At 35.6% G+C, this 22989-nt stretch overlaps 1 protein-coding gene across 2 annotated transcripts; it reads right to left on the reverse strand.

The window, feature by feature from the left end:
* Positions 1-202: 202 nt before the first annotated feature.
* On the reverse strand, positions 203-3815 carry LOC110610622 (urease accessory protein D). 2 transcript variants are annotated; one of them, XM_021750627.2, is made up of 8 exons: positions 3656-3815; positions 3478-3543; positions 3312-3386; positions 3165-3209; positions 2821-3054; positions 1695-1777; positions 1411-1579; positions 203-456 (listed from the first exon to the last, which is right to left on the reverse strand). In XM_021750627.2, the coding sequence occupies exons 1-8, from the start codon at positions 3752-3754 to the stop codon at positions 343-345; spliced, it is 885 nt and encodes a 294-aa protein (XP_021606319.1). In that variant the 5' UTR covers positions 3755-3815; the 3' UTR covers positions 203-342. The 2 variants fall into 2 exon arrangements, with proteins under 2 accessions (XP_021606319.1, XP_043810488.1); XM_043954553.1 differs by lacking the exon at positions 2821-3054.
* Between the last annotated feature and the right edge of the window lie 19174 nt (positions 3816-22989).

The raw sequence follows: 22989 nt of genomic DNA on the forward strand, positions 1-22989 counted from the left end.
AATTTATAAAATAAAATTATAAAAATTACATATTTTAAATTTTTTAAAAAATATAAAAAATATTGTTTATATATTATTTTGAATTTTTATAACTTTTTCATGAATAAAATATATTTTCTAATTAATTAAAATTTAAAAAGTTTGATTTGCTTCAGTAATAAAGTGATTTACTACTTTATTTTGAACAAAGTGACCATAAGAAACACCAGGTAACAATGCAAGGATAAATCAGTAAAATGAATAGAAATTCATCAACTCTTCCATACAAGGTAAAGAAGATAGCTGGGGTATCATTCAAAGCTCCACAATTCAACTGTTACGGAAAATAACCAACAGGCTTGATCATCGGTATGGTAAAACCCCAATAAGGGGCTCCAAGCCAGCCAGCTGTTGCTGCAAGAACTTGTATACTGATTCGGTAGTCAGGGCACCTATTCTAACAACAACGCCTACACCCTGTGTCCACAAAGAACCAGCGAATAGCTTGTCATTCAAATACAATTAAGAGCAATAGATGAAACATTTTAAAAATCTCCTTTTCAAAAGAATTAGAAAATGCTTTCTTCAAACTGACCTAAATTATTGGTAAAGCCAAAAGAAAAATGGCTTTTTTAAGATATTTTTCTTACTATCCAGACAAAAATTTACATTAATATGACATTATGAAGCAGGCTGTGAATCAAATCTTTTGGAGTGTATGCTAAAGGGCTTCAAGTCTAAAGGGACAGCAAATTTACATTAAAATGTTAGCAAGTGCTTTCCCCTCCAATTGAAGCAGTGTAAGATAAAGTTCTTGGCCTTATTTGTGTATAATTCATGCATCATGTTTGGATGGTTTGCGAATTTTTAACACCTTATGTCTGCCAGATCAGAGCTCAAGTAATGAAAAACAAAAAAGACTTCAGAAAAACAAACTAAATATCTATGAAAATGTGCACTGAAACAGACTTGCACAATATCAAGGCCTCAATGGGTAAGTTAACTATAAGACCAGATTAACAAAATAAAACCATGCCATTTCTCTTACTGCCAGCTGATTGTATGGGTCTAATAGAGTAGGAAGTCTCTTTAAGGAAAACTAGATCTTTTGCGTTAAAATTGGAACTAATGACATGAATATGTGCAGTTATAGGCTTAGACTGGTGGTAAACTACACCAAAATTGAATCAGGGAGGTTCTGGATTAAACTCTCATAATTCCCCTACCCCCCTTAACTCTAAAAATAAAAATACGTGAATATGCCCACAGAAATATTGCTATTCATATTGACAGACCAAGAAAAATAAAAAATGGTCAAGATGCAAGCTAGTTCATAATATCAATTTGCATTGCTCATTTTTAATGTCATACGAAACATGAGACTTGAGAACACTTGTTGATGTTCCTGTGGCATTGAGATTAAATACATACCTTAGGACCAAATAAGCTGCAAGATGCAATAAATGGTGGCTTGGTAAAGCAAATACTAGAATTTGATTTTGTATGGCCACCTAAGCCAGTAAAAGGCATGTGCAATTGCTCAGACATAATCCTTTTCACGTTTTCTTGAACTTGAGTTTGAATGTGCTTCAGCTTTGGCCTGTTGGACAAAAAATCATTAAATCTTAAAATTGCATTTATCAACTTTCAGTTTGACTGAAGCAATGAAATACACAAAATGCAGACAAGTTTTACTACACAATGAACTTGTCTACCCCAAGATTATAACCATAGCAACAACTTGGTAGCCATGCATGCGTTCTGTGATAGTAGCAATTTTTCCTTGCTCTAGGAATACCTGAAATAAGACATTAAACCAATTGAAATGAGGAAACACGACAAGATTAGCATTATCCAGTTTGAAAATGACTAATGAAAGAGGAAAAAAAAGGGAATCAAAATAATTAATCGTTGTGACCTACAACATTACAATAAAAAAAACAACAATATTTCAGGGTTTTAAGACTAGTATAATACCTCAGAAAACTGTGAGAGAAAATTGCGTATCTATATGCAGTCTTTAGGAGACCAAAAAAATGTCATAATAAGTTATAAAAAAAAAAAAGCTTTGCCTAAAGGAATGCAAAACAGAAAGAGTTGAAATTAACTTGGTAATGGTGTCAGTAGGAAGAGTTGAGTTATAAGATTTTAAATAGTCACAGTTAGCTGAACATTAAAAGATCATTATTTGGAAAGATTTGGTGAGGAGGAACTTAAAATTTGAAAAGTAACACATTAATTATAATTCAGAAGTACTTTAGATACTTCAAGGGGACAACTAATATGCAGAACTTCAAAGGGTTTCATAGAAATAAAACCAAACATGAGAAACAAAGACCAGAAGGTAGCATATCATAAATGTGTGCAAGATCACAACTATAAAAGATGAGAGATCTAATCTGTCTGATTCTTATTTGGAAAACTGAAATTTTTATCAACCCAAGTCCTAACTAATGACATAACAAACTAGCACGGCTGCCAGTGTAATCAATGAGGATCCAATGTGTCAAATCAATATGTAAAAAGTTGATTCATGTTGCAATATGTTTATCAAAAGAGAACAGCCCAGTTGTTAAAATATTAAAATCCTGTGAAAGATAGAAGCAGCTATCAGGATAGGGCTTTAGTTTGCAACGCAAGGCCTAATTAACCACTTTCTCAATGGAAAAAATAAAAAGGCGATACATTATCACAAAAGATTAGCAGTTGATGCAACAGATAAAGTAAGGGGAAAAGTCTATAAATTTATTGTGTACGCTTCTAACATAGCATTCTGTCAATAAAAATAATTAAATATAGAAAAACAAAGTTAAAATTCTAATGTAGATTAGATAATATTACAGTATCAAGGAACAAGGGCTGATCATGATCCAAGAAAATGTTGTTGGTGCTCTTATAAAATTCAAAATCCCATTTTTCTCCACTTTCATGACGTCCACTGGTAATCCAATCAACGATTACTAGACTTGAGTCTGAGAGCACTCTAAAGACTTGCTTTTGAGAGTATCTTGCAGTAGAAAAACATGTCACTGGATCTGGAATGACAGCCAAAAGGGAGTCACTGCCAATTCTTGCCTACCGCATTAATATGGTGGTATTATTACAATAAGCTTTGAATGATAAACTAATTGGTTGATGATGATGTGTTGATTTTAATGCCAATTCATTTCAGGAAAGATTGTTACCTCAAGAAATTGTTCAGAACATTTGGACCCCAAAGACTTGTACACCTAAAAATCAGATTTAAAGGAAGTAATCCATTAAATTAAGTATAAATCAATAATACAAGTGAAGAGATTAAGGCAACCACTTATTTAGCATTATGAAACAACCTTGGTAGATGCTTGGGTTGTGAGGACAGTGGTGCATCCATCTCCAATGTTAAATTCACATGATATAGAATCTCCCTAAAAACAGTAGAGTTAATAAACAAATCAAAACTGGAGGATGCACACACAGCTAAAAGAAAGGAGATGGGACAGAGAGAAGGAAACATACAGAGACAATGCCCCCACCATAGGTGAGGGTATAAATCCAAACAGCATCAGTTTTTGAAGGAACCACCTGAAAAATACAAATTGCAACAGCAAATTCAATAAGTATATTAATGGGGTCAGCTCAGATTTTTGATATATAAGATATTTCAAAGGATAGTAGCAGGGAGAAAGCCAAAAACCTTCATGGGAATGATGAATTTGAGAGGATACTTAGAGAAGCATCTCGTCACTGTTGATTTTCCATTGACTTTCTCCACAGTTATCTTTCCTGTTTCCATCACCAGGGAAAGCTTTTGGAAGGCCGAATCCGCCCTTTCGATCTGTGCGTCTGCGATCGGAGTAAACCTTCAATATAATTACGAAAAGTTTTACTATTTTGTCCCTCACTTTTATCACTAATTATGATTTGATCTCCTTATTTTGGAAATTAAATTAATTAGTCCCTAAAAAATGCTTTTGTATAATACATGGTCCTCCAACTATTTTGATACAATCTTGATAATTAAATTTGCAATAAAATTTTTTATAAGAATTCAATTTAATTTATTCACTTGAATTTTATTGAAATCACAGCAATCCAATCCATTATAACAATTACAATAACAATTCACGTTGGTACTCAATTCATAATTACCAATGTTATTTCAATAAATTTTAATACAATACTCAAATAAAAAACTCACAAATAATCAACAACAAATCTTATAATTGAATTAAAATAATCAAATTGAGATTAAAACCCAAGAGTATAACAAATTATTCATCATTAATTTTTAAAAACTACAAACATTTTCGATGATACTATTTAACAAATTTCAATACAGTATCTAAATCAACACATTACAAATCTACAAATATTTTTAGAACTCAAGAATAGTTATATAAGAATACATATATTAATTTTTGTGTTCATCAGTTTTTATAAGAGAGTGAAGTTGATTATCAAATTTTCTTAAAATTCGGCTAACACTGTCTAGTGGATAAGAAATTTCGCGATTATAGGTATAACAAAAACCTACTGGATTATATTTGCTAATGGTAACTTTCTGTAAAATCTCGTCCTGCTAAATGTCTGAGTCTTTCTTTCTACCGGTGAAATCGTGTATTAATTTATCAAATTATTGTCATGTTACCCTGTTTTATAATGACAGTTCACGTCTTGCTTTAGACTATTATTATATCGTATAAAAAATAAATATATATTATATACTAATTTTATATAATAATAATAATTATTTAAAGTAATTATATAATTTATATCAACAGCAATTATTAACTAACTTGTAGAAAACTTCTTTACCTTAGTGAGAAATTTGTGTTTAAGAGAAATTTGTGTTTATGTGGGAGGGTGTTGTGGGGAGGTGGTTTACATAGAAATCACTCAATATAGCCATATTAGATGATAAGATTATATTACTATCGCGTTACAAAAATATGATAATATTTAATATCATATCACAAAACATTAATTAATATCTCTTTTTTATGACACATAGTATTTAATATCGTTTTTTATGACACATAGTATTTAATATCGTTTTTTTGTGACGAGACATAAATATATTTTTTAAATTAAAACAATAATGTTTTTTTGGACCTTAAGTCTTGTAAGAGGCATTAGCCTACGGCTCTTATAAAATTCTTGCAGTCGTTCCATCTACTTAAATAGAAAAGAAATTTAAAATCTTACCGAGTTTAATAAACTCGCTAAAAATAAATATTTTTTTTATTTTCTATATAACTGTACGAGACACCTTTAGGAATGTGTTTAGTTTCTTAGAGTTTTAAATCGTATTAAAAAACTATATCGAATTGAAAAAAAAATCAAATCAAGTTTATTTAGATATTTAGTTTTGGTTTTGGTTTTTTGTTCGGAACTATACTGAAATCGTATAAAAATAGAATCGATTTTTTTATATATTAATTTTAATAATTTTTAATGATGTAATAATTTTATTATATAGTTTCAATAATGTGTTTATATATTATACAGGTACAATAAAATTTTATTTTATATATGTATGCGTAATAAGATTACAATTAATGATATAAAATAACCACATATTTTAATTACTTGTAAATGAAATATTTATTAATAATATAAAATATATTAATATAAACTATATAATTTAACTAATTTAATTTATTAATTACACTTTATTTTGTTTGAATAGACTATAATAAAATCTACATGAATAAGATATAAACTAATAAATTCAATTATATATATTACATACACTATTTTCATATTAATAGAATTTATACAAATTATATAACTTAATTAATAAGATCAATTTTAATTAATAATTATATATATATATATACTTGTAATTAACTAAATATTGTTATTACCCATTACATGTCTATGAAATAAGTATTAACAATATAAATTATATATATACACTATCTCCATTTAGAATGTAAATTAATAATATTAATTTTGATTATATAGATGCATATAATCAATTTATTATACTTATGTTAATAAATTTAATATAAAAAATAGTTTTATATAATTTAAATTAATATTAAATTCTAACATATTAATAATAAAATAGTAATATATTAATAATTGGATAATCATATATTAATAATTTATATGATTAATAATTTTATAATGTATTCTTTTAAAATAATATTATATTTAGACTAAAACTACGTAGTTTAGCTCTATAGATCAAAAGCAAATTAAAAATATCAAAACGATTGCTTCTAAAATTTCTTAAATTAATTGTATCAAGTTTAATTGTTTTAGTGAATTTTCAAGTTTTTCATTTGTTTTAAATTCATATTGCAGCTGTGATTTGTATTCTTTTGTATTATATTACTGATATAATAAAATTAATTTATTATTACTTTTTAAAATTTTAGAAAAATAATAGGAAACATAAGAAAATATTTAAGAGGGTGCAAGTTGGAGAAACTAGAAGTACAAATTTACGTCAAGCACCCATGCCAGATCCTTCAGCGAGTGCTAGTCCAATTGTAAGTTTTAATAAATTTCAGATCAAAGATTTTCAATATGTATTTTTTATACCTCTAATGCTTCTAGGGGTGTAAATGAACCAAACCGTTCGTGAGCTATTCGAGGTTTAATTCGATAAAAGCTCGACGGAGCTCGACTCGATTTCTAAACGAGCCAAGCTCGAGCTTAATTTTTAGGCTCGTTTGGTAAACAAGTCAAACTTGAGCTCCATAGTATTCGACTCGTTAAGGGTCGTGAGCTCGGCTCGTTTCTGAGTTCATGAGCAGGCTCGCGAATAGACTCGTGAACAGTCTCGTTAAGCAAACTGAAATTATTATCATAAGAGAAATAAACTCAAACCCTGCATATACTTTAATGAGCCAAATCTAAATTTTTTAAAATTCAGCTCTATATAGTTTAGTTACACTCTTAAACTTGCATATATTTGGATCATTAAGATTTAAAAACTCATATTTATAAGTTTACATGCTAATTTGTAGATATACTTATTTAACTAAAATTATTTTAGTTTTAAACTTATTAGTTTTAAACTAAAACTCATTATACAAGTAAATAAATTAAATTACTCGTGAACTATTTGAGACTCAGCTCGATAAAAGCTCGACTCAGCTCGATAAAAGCTCGACTCATCTAAGCTCGTTTGCTAAACGAGCCAAGCTTGAGCTTCTTAATACTCGGCTCGAGTTCGATATGAGTAAAGCTCGAATTCGGCTTGAGCTCGAAAAAATTTTAACGAACCAAGCTTGAACTCTTCAAAGCTCGGCTCGGCTCGGTTCGTTTACACCCCTAAATGCTTCCATCTCAAGCTCTATTAGATGTGGCTGAAAATGTATAGCAAACTGATACTACTGACATTAATGAAGATAAAACACAATATTCTACACATTCTAAATTAAAATCTAGGAGTGAGGTTTGAGATCACTTTCATAAATTGGTTGATTTTGAGGGTGGTAAAATTAGTACTGCGCGTGTGGTGTAAAAAAGATTTGAACTATAAGAGTGAAAGTGACACTTCGAGTATGTGGAAGCATTTAAGGAAATCTTGTAAGAAGTAACATTTAAGGAAATCTTGTAAGAAGTAATTATATAAAAAAGAATTAAATAAAGAAATTTCACAAAGAATCTTATATTTTCAGAAGAGTATTGAGAGTAGGGATATTAAATTGAGTTATTGGTAATTTGATTAAGATGTTTGTAAGCAAAAATTAGTTAAAATAATAATCAAAGATGAACTCCCTTTCAGGTTTGTTGAAAAGGAAGGGTTTCTAGATTTCTTGAGAACTATTGTACCATAATTTAAAGTTCCATCTAGATATACAATATAATATTTAGAGATTTTTATCAATTATTTATTTTTAAAATAAAGAAGTTGTCTGCATTTATTGCATCTCAGTGTCAAAGGGTTTCCTTAAGAATAGAAACATCGCCTAATGTTTAAAACTTGTCTTATTTACATTTGATTGCTCGTTTTATTGATTCTGATCGGAGAATACAAGCATCTTGAATTTCATTGTTGTTAAGAGTCATAAAAGGGTGAATATTAGGAATACAATTGATTTTTCCATTAAAGAATGGGGATTGTCAAAGGTTATCTGCATCACTGTTGATAATTGATCTTCTAATGACTTATGTTTTACGGTTAAAATTAAGAAAAATGCATTTTGAGTGGGGATGCATTTCATATGAGATGCTGTGTTTATATTATTCAGTTAGTTGTGAGAGATGGACTTGCTGTTGTGCAAAGTTCTATTAAAAGGATTAGGATATGGCTAAACATATCAGGAGTAGTCCACAATACTCTAAAATGTTTAAGAAGTGTTGTCAATTGGTTGGACTAGAATATAAATTGTCTTTGCAATTAGATTATCCTATCAGGTGAAATTCGACATATTTGATGTTGGAATTTATTTTGACATATCAAAAGACCTTTAATAGATTAGAAGATTATACACTCGATTTCAAGCTGAATTTGGAGATGTTTTGTCTAATGATTTTGATCGGCTTAATGTTAAGATTCTTTGCAAATTTCAGTGTTTATTTTCATGAGATTATGCAAATTTTGAAAGAGCTGCAATGTTATGAAAGTAGCAATGATGAGAGAATGGTTGAAATGAGTAGACAAGGGAGGCTAAAGTTTAATAAATATTGGGGTTTCATTAAACAAGATGAAGATGATGTTGTTTTTGCTATTATTTTGGACCCTAGATACAAATTAAATTATATTAAAGCCAATTACATTACTTATTATTTTGAAATTGAGATTAAGCTTTTAGTTAAAAGAGTGGTGAATGCTTTAAAAGAGATGTTGGGTGAATATATGAGAGATTGTGATAAGCATGTACAAGTGGAAGTGGTTCTGGTTAGAATGTGCATCATGATGGAAGAAGATGAAGAGATTGATGATTATTTCACTCACATGGAAAAACAAAAATTGGAATTCCAATTTGAGATAAATAGGTATTTAGAAGAACTTCCTGAGAAATTCACTAAAAATTTTAACTTTTTATTATGATGGAAAGTAAATTGAGTGAGGTATCTAGTGTTGTAATACCCGGCTAGAGTCCAGCATCGGAATTCCTGTCGTCCGGTGGAATCCAGGATGTCGGAAGCTTTAGAGGGTAAGATTTATGGTTTTCTAAAGTTCTCAAGTATGTTTTCATGTTTTAACGCTAAATAAACTAAGTGTTTGAAAGAAAAGAACCAAGGCAGAAAAGCCAGGTTCGGCCGCCGAACATGCATGGCTTTCGGTTTCACGTGTGGCCGCCGAAGGTGGTCTGGCCAGCCACCTATAAAACAGCCCTCAGTCGGTTGAAGCGGTAAGATCACCGTTTCTTTTGCCTTCTGAGGTGAGACCCTGTCCTTAGTACAGTTTTCTTCATGTTTTCATTTAATCATGCAAAGATTTGATTGAGTTTTATGTTATTTTGAAGGTTTGAGTTAAAAAACACAAAGTTGTGAACTTTGGAGAGTTTGCAGAAGAATTGCTTCAAAACTCCACGTTAGGATCATTCATCTACTTGCTTTCAAAGGTAAGTGAAGATCCTGAGCTTGTTTTTATGTTTTCTGAAGATTTTATGGGGTTTATGGAGAGAGTTGCATGACTAGGTTAAAAAGAGAGGTTTTGATGATTTTTGTGTGACAATCTTGTTTATGTGGTATGTGTTCTGTGTTGTTGGGGGTTATAGGTAGTTTCTGACCCCTTTGAGCATATACTTAGGTGTATGCAAGTTGCGGAAGTGAGGTGTTGAGTTGGCGAGGAGTTTTGTGCATTTGGCGAGAGGCAGGGCAAGTTTCTGCCCTGCTAATGAACTCAGGTTTGGCAGCCGAAGGTACATTCGGCCGCCGAACCCCTGAGGAGGTGAGAGGAGGTGACTTCGGCTGCCCAAGCTTGCCCCCGAGCTTTTGGACTTTCGGCTCTGGAGGGGAGTTCGGCCGCCGAAGGTGCCGCCGAAGGGTAGAGACTTTCGTCTCTGGAGGGCCTTTCAGCCCCCGAAACTAGCCCCCGAAAGGGTTTGGCTGCCGAAAGTTGAGATTCGGCCGCCGAAGGTGCATGAGTTTCGGCTCTTGAAAGGACTTTCGGCCGCCAAACCTGCCGCCGAAAGTGTTCTGTCCAGCTTTTCTTTTGCATGCTCTGCATGAGTTTGAGAGTGAGGTTAAGGGGATTCTTAGGGAGTTTAATAGAGTTATTTCTACGTTAGTTTAGTCCCTCATTTGAGTCTTTTTGTGCATACACAGACCAGAGGAACCAGAGAGAGCAGCAGTGAGTACTGCTCCAGAGTTTTCAGAGCCTGCACAATCAGTCAGTCCAGATAGCCAGAGGTGAGTGGAACTAAACTTAATAGTTTTAATTGAGAAATGAAATGTTTTTAGCATATTTCATGCATCATGATGGAGCAATACGTTGTTTGCATTAGAATTCACGAATATGGTGCATTGTATAGTTATTTGTTGATGTGGGTAAATGCTGAATGATCCAATAGTCTCTGAGAAAGACCAGGAGCCTTTGACTACGCCCTGGCAACGGTAAGTACAGAGGTATTATATACACATATACATATATGACAGGAAGACCAGGTGCTCGATTCTACGCCCTGGCACAGAGTTACCGGGACTATGTGGTGACAGGTTTACCTTGATGTGGATTGTCTGTGTTATGATGCATTCCATAAGATCATGTTTTAATGATATATTTTACTGTTCTACTCACTGGGCTACAGAGCTCATCCCACTCCCTTAACCCCAGTTTTGCAGGTTCAGTGTATAGTGTACAGGGAAAGATCAGCAAAGTACAGGAGGAGGAAAGAGATTTGTAATAGCTTAGTGTGGACATGTAAATTGAAAGAGATGTAACCCTTGTGGATAAAGTAGAGTTGTGCTTGACTTAGCTGTTATTGTGTTGTAAATCTTTTGTTTACATGGTTTGTTTATAGAGCTGTTTTACAGAGTATCTGAAAAACCAGGCTTAACAGGTATGAATTAACCCATCTAGAGCAAGCTCTAGTCAGAGGTACAGAGTACAGAGTGCAGAGACAGTGCATGCACAGGTTAAGCCTTGGTACAGAGAAAAGAGTTTTTCACAGAAAATGTATGATCATGTTTGAGATTTACAGGTACACAGAGAGTATAGCAGGCTTGCTACGGATTCTGGCGGCCTTAAGCCGACCTGCATCCTAGCGCCGGTGACGGTCCATTTTGGGGTCGTTACAGATTGGTATCAGAGCCCTAGGTTCACATGATCGGACCTATAGAAAGAATGTCGGGTAGACGTGGTCAAGCACAATAGGAAATTATGTCCACTAGGATAGGGTGTTGAGTCCTATCTGTTTAATGCTGTGAATGCCATGAGTTATGTATGTGCATTATGACTATGGGTATGCGTTAATGATATGCTGATGTGCTATGTTATGTGTTGTTTTCAGAGTTAAGATGCGAGGAACTCGTCGATCAGCTCGATTGACTGGAGTCCCACCAGAGAGTGAGAGACCAGCTGCTCGTCCTCCTGCATTGCCAAGGGCAAGGTCTCAGATCTAGCAGGGAAGGTACGTCAATAGACCCTAGAAGGTCTGTAGACGAGAGCAGAAGAAGTACAGTGAGAGGAGGAAGATCAGAAGAAGTGAGGGAGGCTATGGAGATTGACCAGTCTAGAGATGACAGCATGGGTGTAGGCAGGTTTGAGGAAGGTATGGGAGAGTCGCAGGGAGGTGCTCAGGCCTCAGGTTTTGACTTTCCAGTCTTTTCTCAGGACCCAGGGTATCCGATGGGAGGTATGTCGGAGTACTCTAGTTATGTCCCATATCCTACTTACATGCCATATATGCCTTATCCTCATTATTACCCATCATATCCTATGTATCCACCTTCCCCTACGCATCCAAGTGCAGCACACCCAGAGTTAAATGAACCAGTACCTCCACCACCATAACCAGAACCAGTAGCGCCTGTTGTTGACAGACATCAACCTAGCTCATCTGGAGGTAAAGTGCAAATGACAGAGTACCTGAAATTGGATGCCCCGAAATACAACACGGGAGATGATCCATTCGAATACCTCAGATCAGTCAGGATGATAACCAGTGAGTTGGGAGCAGATGATAGTAGAGCCATAGAGATGGCGGGGTTTACACTGAAGTGTAAGAAAGCCAGAGAATGGTTCAAGAACTATGTGGAGCCTAGGATAGACAGTATGTCGTGGGGAGAGTTCGCCAATGAGTTTGTAGGGTGGGCTTTTCCTGATAGCTCCAGGGAGATGAAAGTAATCGAATTTGAGCAGTTGAGACAGACAGACGAGATGAGTGTTGATGAATTTACAGATAAGTTCCTGGATTTGCTTCAGTATGTGGGTCAAGCCTATGATACTGATCAGAAGAAGGCAAGGAGATATACTATGAGACTGCATCCCAGGTATTCTTCCTTGATTCTTCCAGCAGAAAAGGAGAGTTTCCACTCTATCGTGGACGCAGCCAGGAAAATGGAAGCTAGTGCCAATATTCAAAGACAGCCAAAGGCACAGGCTTCAGGTTCTAAGGCCCCCAGTTCAGGAACTTCAGGCAGCAAGAGATGGGATAGAGCAAAAGGATTAAGGAACAAGTTCTGGAATAAAGCCAAGTCGAGTCTGGGAATAGGTAGTGGCTCAAGCTCTGGCACAGCTTATGCAGTATGCAGAAGATGCGGAAGACCACATGGAGGAGCTTGTCGGTTGGGATCCACAGCTTGTTTTAGATGTGGACAGGAAGGGCATATTGCTTGGGATTGTCCTCAGGTGACTTTTGCACCATCCCAGCAGATGAGTTCAGGCAGTGTGGTACAGCCAGTAGTTCAGCCAGTAGCACCAGTCATGCCTCAGAGTAGTGGCAGAGGTAGAGGGAGAGGGGCAGCTTCTACTTTAGCAGCAGGTTCCCGAGGTAGAAATTCGGTAGCCCCAGCACAGATTTTCACTGTGACACAGGAGGAGGCGAACACGTCGAACACAGTGGTGTCAGGTAATCTCATCATTGGGTGTTCAGATGTGTATGCTTTGATGGACCCCGGTGCTTCTCATTCCTTTATTGCTTCGAGAGCCATAGAGAGATTGGGTTTGATCAGTTCTGAGTTAGAATATCCACTCTGGGTCAGTGGACCTAAGTGTGACCCATTAGTGGCAGCGTCAGTCTGTCGTTTCAGTCCAGTGTTTATAGAGGGTAGATGCCTTCCAGCTGACCTTGTGGTTCTAGATTTGACGGATTTTGATGTCATTCTAGGGATGGATTGGCTATCTGCATATAGTGCTACCTTGGACTGTAGAGAGAAGATAGTGAGTCTCAGAGACCAGGATGGGTCAGAGTGTGTCTTTAGAGGAGACAGGAGAGGTACACCCAGAGGTATGATTTCAGCCCTTCAGGCTCGTCGTTTGCTTAGGAGGGGTTGTCAGGGGTTTCTAGCTCATGTGAGAGAGCTAGCTAGTCAGGTTAGGGAACCAGCGTTGATACCCGTAGTCCGGGAGTTTCCAGATGTGTTCCCAGATGACTTACCAGGACTACCACCTGATAGGGAGATAGGGTTTGAAATTGAATTGCTGCCTAGTACCAGACCTATCTCTATTCCTCCCTACAGGATGGCACCAGCAGAGTTAAAAGAGTTGAAAGAACAGTTACAGGAGTTGGTAGATAAGGGTTTCATCCGCCCTAGTACCTCACCTTGGGGTGCTCCAGTGCTTTTTGTCAGAAAGAAGGATGGATCCCTCAGACTTTGTATCGACTATAGACAGTTGAACAAGGTCACTACCAAGAATAGGTATCCTTTACCTCGGATTGATGATCTGTTCGACCAGCTAGCTGGAGCGGGTTATTTCTCTTAAATAGATCTGAGATCCGGGTATCATCAGTTGAGAGTCAGAGAGGCAGATGTGCCGAAGACAACGTTCAGAACTAGATATGGGCATTATGAGTTCTTAGTGATGCCGTTCGGGTTGACTAACGCCCCTGCAGCATTCATGGATCTCATGAATAGAGTTTTCAGTAAGTTTCTGGATCACTTTGTCATTGTTTTCATCGATGATATTTTAGTGTATTCCAGAGATGCAGAGGAGCATGCCCAGCATCTGAGGATAGTTCTGCAGACACTGAGAGAGCATGGTTTGTATGCCAAGTTCTCGAAGTGTGAATTTTGGTTATGGAGCATTTCCTTCTTGGGACACGTGGTATCAGCAGAAGGGATTGAGGTAGATCCCAAGAAGATAGAAGCTGTAGCGAACTGGCCAGACCCACTACAGTGACTGAGATTAAAAGCTTTCTGGGACTGGCAGGGTACTACAGGAGGTTCGTTCAGGACTTCTCAAAGATAGCGGCTCCTATGACCAAACTGACTCAGAAGAACCAGAAGTTTATCTGGTCAGACTAGTGTAAAGAGAGTTTTGAGGAGCTCAAAAAGAGATTGACATCAGCACCAGTGCTAGCTCTGCCTGTGAGTAACGAAGAGTTCACCGTGTTCTGTGATGCATCTCGAGTGGGATTGGGTTGTGTTTTGATGCAGAGTGATAGGGTGATCGCTTATGCTTCTAGACAGTTGAAGAAGCACGAGTTGAATTACCCCACCCATGATCTTGAGATGGCAGCAGTTATTTTTGCACTCAAGATGTGGCGGCATGACCTCTACGGGGTTAAATGCGAGATCTTCACTGATCACAAGAGTTTACAGTACATCTTGAGTCAGAGAGAGCTGAATTTGAGGCAGAGAAGATGGGTAGAATTGCTCAGTGATTATGATTGTAAGATCCAGTATCATCCGGGTAAGGCGAATGTTGTGGCAGACGCCCTAAGCCGGAAGTCACTAGGCAGTTTATCCCATATAGCAGCAGAGCGGAGACCAGTGGTGAGGGAGCTTTATAAGCTCATAGAGGAAGGGTTACAGCTAGAATTGTCTGGTACAGGTGCGTTGATAGCACAGATGAGAGTGACACCTGTGTTTCTGGAGCAGTTCGCTCAGAAACAGCATGAAGACCCAGAGCTGATGAAAATTGCCAGGACTGTTCAGTCAGGCAGCAATGCAGGGTTCAAATTTGACAGCAAAGGGATCCTTCATTATGGGAGTCGACTTTGTGTACCAGATGTTAGCAGTCTGAAGGAAGACATTATGAGGGAAGCTCATAATGCGAGGTATAGTATTCACCCAGGAGCCACCAAGATGTATCAAGATCTGAAGAGACTCTATTGGTGGCCAGCCATGAAGAAAGAAGTGACACAGTTTGTGACAACCTATGAAGTTTGTCAGAGGGTGAAATTAGAACATCAGAAGCCGGCTGGAATGCTTAACCCACTTCCGATCCAGAGTGGAAATGGGAGAACATAGCCATGGATTTTGTAGTGGGCTTACCGGCAGCGTCCAACAGAATAAACTCTATATGGGTGATTGTGGACAGACTCACGAAATCTGCTCATTTTCTTCCAGTACGGAGTAACTATTCTGTGGATAAGTTGGCATAGGTATATCTGGATGAGATAGTGAGATTACATGGAGTCCCAGTATCTATAGTCTCAGACAGAGGACCTCAGTTCACCTCCAGATTTTAGCAAAGTCTGCAGAGTGCGATGGGCACGAGGTTGGATTTTAGCACTGCTTTCCACCCACAGACTGATGGGCAGTCAGAGAGGACCATCCAGACCATAGAGGATATGCTCCGCATGTGTGTGTTAGACTTTGGCGGTTCTTGGAGGCAGCATCTACCTCTAGTGGAGTTTGCCTACAATAACAGTCATCATGCTAGCATCGGGATGGCTCCTTATGAAGCATTGTATGGGCGGAAGTGCAGATCACCTGTATGCTGGGAAGAGGTAGGAGAGAAGGCTCTTGTGGGGCCAGAGTTGATAGAAATTACCAGTAGAACCGTGCCTGTGATCCGAGAGAGACTCAGAACAGCGCAGAGTAGACAGAAAAATTATGCAGACGTTCGCAGAAAACTGTTAGAATTCCAGGAGGGTAATTGGGTATTGCTGAAAGTGTCTCCGATGAAAGGAGTGGTTCGTTTTGGGAAGAAGGGTAAATTAGCTCCACGATACATTGGACCCTTTGAGATTTTGCAGAGGATCGGAAATGTGTCGTATAAACTGGATTTACCTCCTTCTATGGAAAGGATTCACCCGGTATTTCATGTTTCTATGCTACGGCAATTCGTGTCAGATCCGAGTCAGGTTCTTAGTGTGCCTGATGTGGAGATTCTGAGAGATCTCACTTACATAGAGCAGCCAGTGCGGATTCTGGACACACAGATCAGACAGCTAAGGAACAAGGAGATTCCAATGGTGCAAGTCCTATGGAACTACCATAATCTCGAAGAGTGCACGTGGGAGACGCGGGAGTCTATGCTCCAGCAGTATCCATATTTGTTTTGAGGCGAGTTTCCTCCTTTTTATGTGTTTATTGTGTGTTTTCGGAACATCCAAGGATGAATGTTCTTAAGGAGGGAGAATGTAATACCCGGCTAGAGTCCGGCATCGGAATTCCTGTCGTCCGGTGGAATCCAGGATGTCGGAAGCTTTAGAGGGTAAGATTTATGGTTTTCTAAAGTTCTCAAGTATGTTTTCATGTTTTAACGCTAAATAAACTAAGTGTTTGAAAGAAAAGAACCAAGACAGAAAAGCCAGGTTCGGCCGTCGAAGGTGGCATTCGGCCGCCGAACATGCATGGCTTTCGGTTTCACGTGTGGCCGCCGAAGGTGGTCTGGCCAGCCACCTATAAAACGTCCCTCAGTTGGTTGAAGCGGTAAGATCACCGTTTCTTTTGCCTTCTGAGGTGAGACCCTGTCCTTAGTACAATTTTCTTCATGTTTTCATTTAATCATGCAAAGATTTGATTGAGTTTTATGTTATTTTGAAGGTTTGAGTTAAAAAACACAAAGTTGTGAACTTTGGAGAGTTTGCAGAAGAATTGCTTCAAAACTCCACGTTAGGATCATTCATCTACTTGCTTTTAAAGGTAAGTGAAGATCCTGAGCTTGTTTTTATGTTTTCTGAAGATTTTATGGGGTTTATGGAGAGAGTTGCATGACTAGGTTAAAAAGAGAGGTTTTGATGATTTTTGTGTGACAAGCTTGTTTATGTGGTATGTGTTCTGTGTTGTTGGGGGTTATAGGTAGTTTCTGACCCCTTTGAGCATATACTTAGGTGTATGCAAGTTGCGGAAGTGAGGTGTTGAGTTGGCGAGGAGTTTTGTGCATTTGGTGAGAGGCAGGGCAAGTTTCTGCCCTGCTGATGAACTCAGGTTCGGCAGCCGAAGGTACATTCGGCCGCCGAACCCCTGAGGAGGTGAGAGGAGGTGACTTCGGCTGCCCAAGCTTGCCCCCGAGCTTTTGGACTTTCGGCTCTGGAGGGGAGTTCGGCCGCCGAAGGTGCCGCCGAAGGGTAGAGACTTTCGTCTCTGGAGGGCCTTTCAGCCCCCGAAACTAGCCCCTGAAAGGGTTCGGCTGCCGAAAGTTGAGATTCGGCCGCCGAAGGTGCATGAGTTTCGGCTCTGGAAAGGACTTTCGGCCGCTGAACCTGCCGCCGAAAGTGTTCTGTCCAGCTTTTCTTTTGCATACTCTGCATGAGTTTGAGAGTGAGGTTAAGGGGATTCTTGGGGAGTTTAATAGAGTTATTTCTACTCTAGTTTAGTCCCTCATTTGAGTCTTTCTGTGCATACACAGACCAGAGGAACCAGAGAGAGCAGCAGTGAGTACTACTCCAGAGTTTTCAGAGCCTGCACAATCAGTCAGTCCAGATAGCCAGAGGTGAGTGGAACTAAACTTAATAGTTTTAATTGAGAAATGAAATATTTTTAGCATATTTCATGCATCATGATGGAGCAATAGGTTGTTTGCATTAGAATTCACGAATATGGTGCATTGTATAGTTATTTGTTGATGTGGGTAAATACTGAATGATCCAATAGTCTCTGAGAAAGACCAGGAGCCTTTGACTACGCCCTGGCAGGTATAGTAAAGACCAGGAGCCTTTGACTACGCCCTGGCAGAAGACCAGGAGCCTTTGACTACGCTCTGGCAATGGTAAGTACAGAGGTATTATATACACATATACATATATGACAGGAAGACCAGGTGCTCGATTCTACGCCCTGGCACAGAGTTACCGGGACTATGTGGTGACAGGTTTCCCTTGATGTGGATTGTCTGTGTTATGATGCATTCCATAAGATCATGTTTTAATGATATATTTTACTGTTCTACTCACTGGGCTACAGAGCTCATCCCAATCCCTTAACCCCAGTTTTGCAGGTTCAGTGTATAGTGTACAGGGAAAGATCAGCAGAGTACAGGAGGAGGAAAGAGATTTGTAATAGCTTAGTGTGGACATGTAAATTTAAAGAGATGTAACCCTTGTGGATAAAGTAGAGTTGTGCTTGACTTAGCTGTTATTGTGTTGTAAATCTTTTGTTTACATGGTTTGTTTATAGAGCTGTTTTACAGAGTATCTGAAAAACCAGGCTTAACAGGTATGAATTAACCCATCTAGAGCAAGCTCTAGTCAGAGGTACAGAGTACAGAGTGCAGAGACAGTGCATGCACAGGTTAAGCCTTGGTACAGAGAAAAGAGTTTTTCACAGAAAATGTATGATCATGTTTGAGATTTATAGGTACACAGAGAGTATAGCAGGCTTGCTACGGATTCTGGCGGCCTTAAGCCGACCTGCATCCTAGCGCCGGTGACGGTCCATTTTGGGATCGTTACAAGTGCTATCTAAGGTAGCTAGGGATGTTTTGCCTATTTAATGTTCTGGTATAGTTTTTGAGTTTGTATTCAGTATTGGAGGGAGGATATTGAATCAATTTAGGGGCTCTTTGCTTCCAACCACTATAGAGGTTCTAATTTGTTGTCAAGATTGGTTGAGAAGTCAAATTAAACGAGTCTAACTTGAAAAATTCATTGAAGAGCTTGAAGGCTGGAAGTTAGGTATAACTATTTTATTAAATAAATTATAAGCTCTTAATTATTTAATGTTTGTGAAACTTTTAATTTCAGTTTAATTTATTTCTTATGTATTAAATTTCAGAAATCACTAGAGATATGGATATGATCATTCCACAAACTAAAATGGACTGCTAGATGTTATAACATAACTTGAAAATACACACACATATATATATACTCACTTGTAATTAATTAAAAATATTCATTTACTAATTTAATTTTTGTATCAAATTGAATGTGTCATATATTGGAGGAAGGATTGAAACTTATTTGGCAAAAGCTAGTTTCTTGTGAACAATATTAGTTTTTTAATTTTCTATATTTATTGAATGTAACAGTGAAAACTTTGTATTTTATTTATTTGCTTAGTGTTATTATATATTTTAAATGCAACTACTATATGATATTATGGATATTTGATATTATTTTATATATATAAGACTTGTTAGTTTGATATAATTTACTATATGACATTATGAATGTTTGGTATTATTTGTATTTTAATGTGAGATTTATTAGTTTGATGTAATGAACATTACTACTCTCTCTATATATATATTAATGTTAGAAAATATTTAACTATTCCAATAAAATAAATTTATTGCAAGAATTGAGAATCATAACTAGAATAAAAAAGAACAAAAAATAGCACCAAATTGGAATATAAAACATAAAGAATTATATTAGAATTAAATCAAATTTTAGTTTCGGTTCCAGTCCCTAAAAAAAAAAATCATAGAACCGAAGTTCGGTTCTAATTCTAGTTCCAGTTCTTATAAAGAATTGTCTTGAAACTAGAACTGCACACCTTTAGATGTGGTAAGACTTATAGTGTCCCATACCCTTGATTGCATATAAATTTGCCTTAGTTTGGAAAAAAATTTTCTCCGGACCAGTGATTAAGAATTTTTTTTACCTTCTGTAGCTTACAAGCCCATAACTGTTATATCTGTATACATATTTGCTTAAGAAGCTAATTTTTCGTATATCCTTGCTTATGATCATATTTATCCACATGCCTACTTGTTGGAGTATGTAAATATGCACATGGACATTATGGTTTAAACATGCATTAAACATATGCATAAATGTCCTTAACCTAGGAGTCATAGATAAAATAATAATATGGCATGTCATATATAGTTCAACAATATTACACTCTTTTTTTTGCTATATGATATGTAGATTTTGACACATCATGTGTCATACATTTTCTTAGTTTTTGAATTATATCATTACAGTTTTCGGCCATCAAGCCATACAGTTCGGTACTATGTGCCATACATATACATATTTTTCTTATCTACGTAATCGATCTTACTAAGAGTTTATAGGATTAAGATTTAATTAAATGACTTATTTTTATTATACATTCATGCATATAGGGTAAATACTATAAAATAAGGAAGTGTTTACATGCTTACATTTGCATGATCTAACACATTCTATATACTTGCTTATTATATATGATTGTTAAGTTTGGCATGTTTAACTTTATTATTTGACTATTATCATACACCCATTGGCTCATACACATAATTGGTTTATATTTGCTATATATAAGTAGTTTGCTAGGAGTCTGCAAATGAGTTTTGAAAATAGTAAATATGTGTATTATTGTGTTATCGTTAATATGATCCAACTATGGATTAAATGATATGAAATGATTAAATATTGAAATATTATGGTTGCTTTTCATGGTGTAAATGCTGGGAAAGTAGAAAAAACTCTTGCAGTTTCTCCATTTAAAATTTATAATATAAAATGATATATTTTTAATTGAAATAAATGATAACTGATAATATATAAGCTAACCTAAATCTATATATGTATATGCAAATAGTATAGTATGTGACATTTTTTATTTGGCTATTCTATAAAAAGTAAGGAGTATTACAAGGTAATACATGCTTCAAGAGGAGTAAAAGGCTGTAAGAATTACTAATTCATATTCGGTGAAACCTTAGGCTCTATGAGATATAAAAAAGAAGAGGTGTGACAAATACCATCAAACTAAAAATAGATTTTAAAAATATGTTCTGTAAATGAAATATAATTTTTTAGGATCTGTAGTTCATGCCCCATCAAATGTCTCTAATACCATCAATTCTATCATTGTGGCATTGACAAGATGCCTTTTGATGGAAATACTTGGTAATCTTATCCCCATCCTTTAGCTATGATTTAGATATTTACTCTACATAGTTTCTTTAAACTTCAATACATAATCCAGTTAATTTCAATAAATCAAAAATTATTAAAAGCTATCGACATTAGTGGATTAGAGTGCAAAATAGCTAATTGATGATGAAGCTTCTCAACCTTTTGATTAAAATGGCTAAATTAGTTTATTCTCACTGTTTGGGTGAGGTTAGAACCACAATCTTTAAGGATGTATCAGAAAAATCTGAAACTAAGACCTAACAATCATTAGAAGCACGTTTAGAATCATTATGACCCATTCATATTTTCTTAAACCTGAAAACCTTGATATTATAACCCATTTCTAGAAGTCGAGCTCAATAGAATGGAAACATGATCAAAGGCATGGCGAGACAAATGATGGAAAGAGTAATTAGACATTGATTAAAGCAAGAACTATTAACCAGAAATTTGATCTAACCTTTCCTGAATATTTTGGTTACTAGATTGACCATGGTTCAAATAAATTAGTAACCTTTGAAGCCCATTGTCATTCAGATTACAATTAGCAAACGCATCATAAAATAATTGCATGGCATGAAGTGGACACAAAATACTACCTAAATTTTCATATTGAAACAAAATTTCATTATAATCACTCATACATGGCCATGGGGTAAAGGCATGAGAATGAACTTGACACAACAATTGAAAAGTACAATGCTTATTACTGTCCTCTGGCCAACCATAGGTTCATGTAAAGAACCATGTAGAAAAAAGAAAATAACAAGGGATTACAATCTAAATATGATAATGGGAAAAATGATTCAAAGAAAAATCCATTAAGGAGTCCTATAATAACATCAAACCACCATTGTGTTGATTATTAGTACCCAAATTATCCACACCCAAACCATGACAAAAACTAATTTGCCATTTAAGCCATGATTAAGTTCACACAGCTTCAAATGAGTTTTTATAATATAAATTATGCTTGTATTTTTTAAGGAATTGAATAGTTTGTAGGTCCCCAGAACTACATAGTTCCAAGCTAAGAGTTTCATGGTGATCAGTGGTGCTTGGGACCAACCTTCACAGTTGAGATAGTAATGGTCGACTGGGCATCTGCCTGATTAGTTGAGCCTTTTAAAATTTAGAAGTATGAAATCGAGTGAGGATGAAGAGAAAGTTAGGATTTGTACGCTTTCATGGAAGAGTAAATGAAATGTTAGTAGAAGTTGTTCCTGAGCTTTTTTTTTTTTTACAAAATTAAACTATATATTCATTATTAATATGTAATATAGTGGAGTACTAGCCATTTTATTTTAATTTGAATTGAATAAATAATTTTAGATATATAATAATTTTATTTATACACTATATTATCATAGGATAAATTTAGATATACTTTCAACATAAATATTTTTATTTTTTTAATCATATTAATAAAATAAATAAAAAAATTGATTGTAACTGAATTAAATTCATATGGTCTCAAAGTATATGCATCTAATGTGTAAATCATAGGATTTAGTATTTTTATACTAATCTCTTGTAATTTTATGTTTTTCTTTTAAAGTTATACATCATTGTTGATTAAGAAAATAGTCGTTTCTGCAACATTAACATAAAAAGTAGAGGTGCAGCCAGTCGGTTCGATTTAAAATCAAACCAAATAAATTAAAAATTAAAATTTTGATATTTTTAAAAATCAAACCGAATCAATTTTAGTTAGAAACCAAAACTGAATCAAACTAGTCTAATTCGATGCGATGCGATTCAATTCGATTTGAATTTTTAATAAATTTTTTATTTTTAACCTTATTTTTAATATTTTAAAATTTAATTGAAATATTTTAACCTTAATTATGAGATAATCTCTTTGTATTATTAAAAATAATAAATTATTATCATTAATCAATTCGGTTTGATTTTTTAATTCAAAATCGAA

The sequence above is a fragment of the Manihot esculenta genome, chromosome 3 (genome assembly GCF_001659605.2).
Source record: "Manihot esculenta cultivar AM560-2 chromosome 3, M.esculenta_v8, whole genome shotgun sequence".
Classification (NCBI taxonomy): domain Eukaryota; kingdom Viridiplantae; phylum Streptophyta; class Magnoliopsida; order Malpighiales; family Euphorbiaceae; genus Manihot; species Manihot esculenta.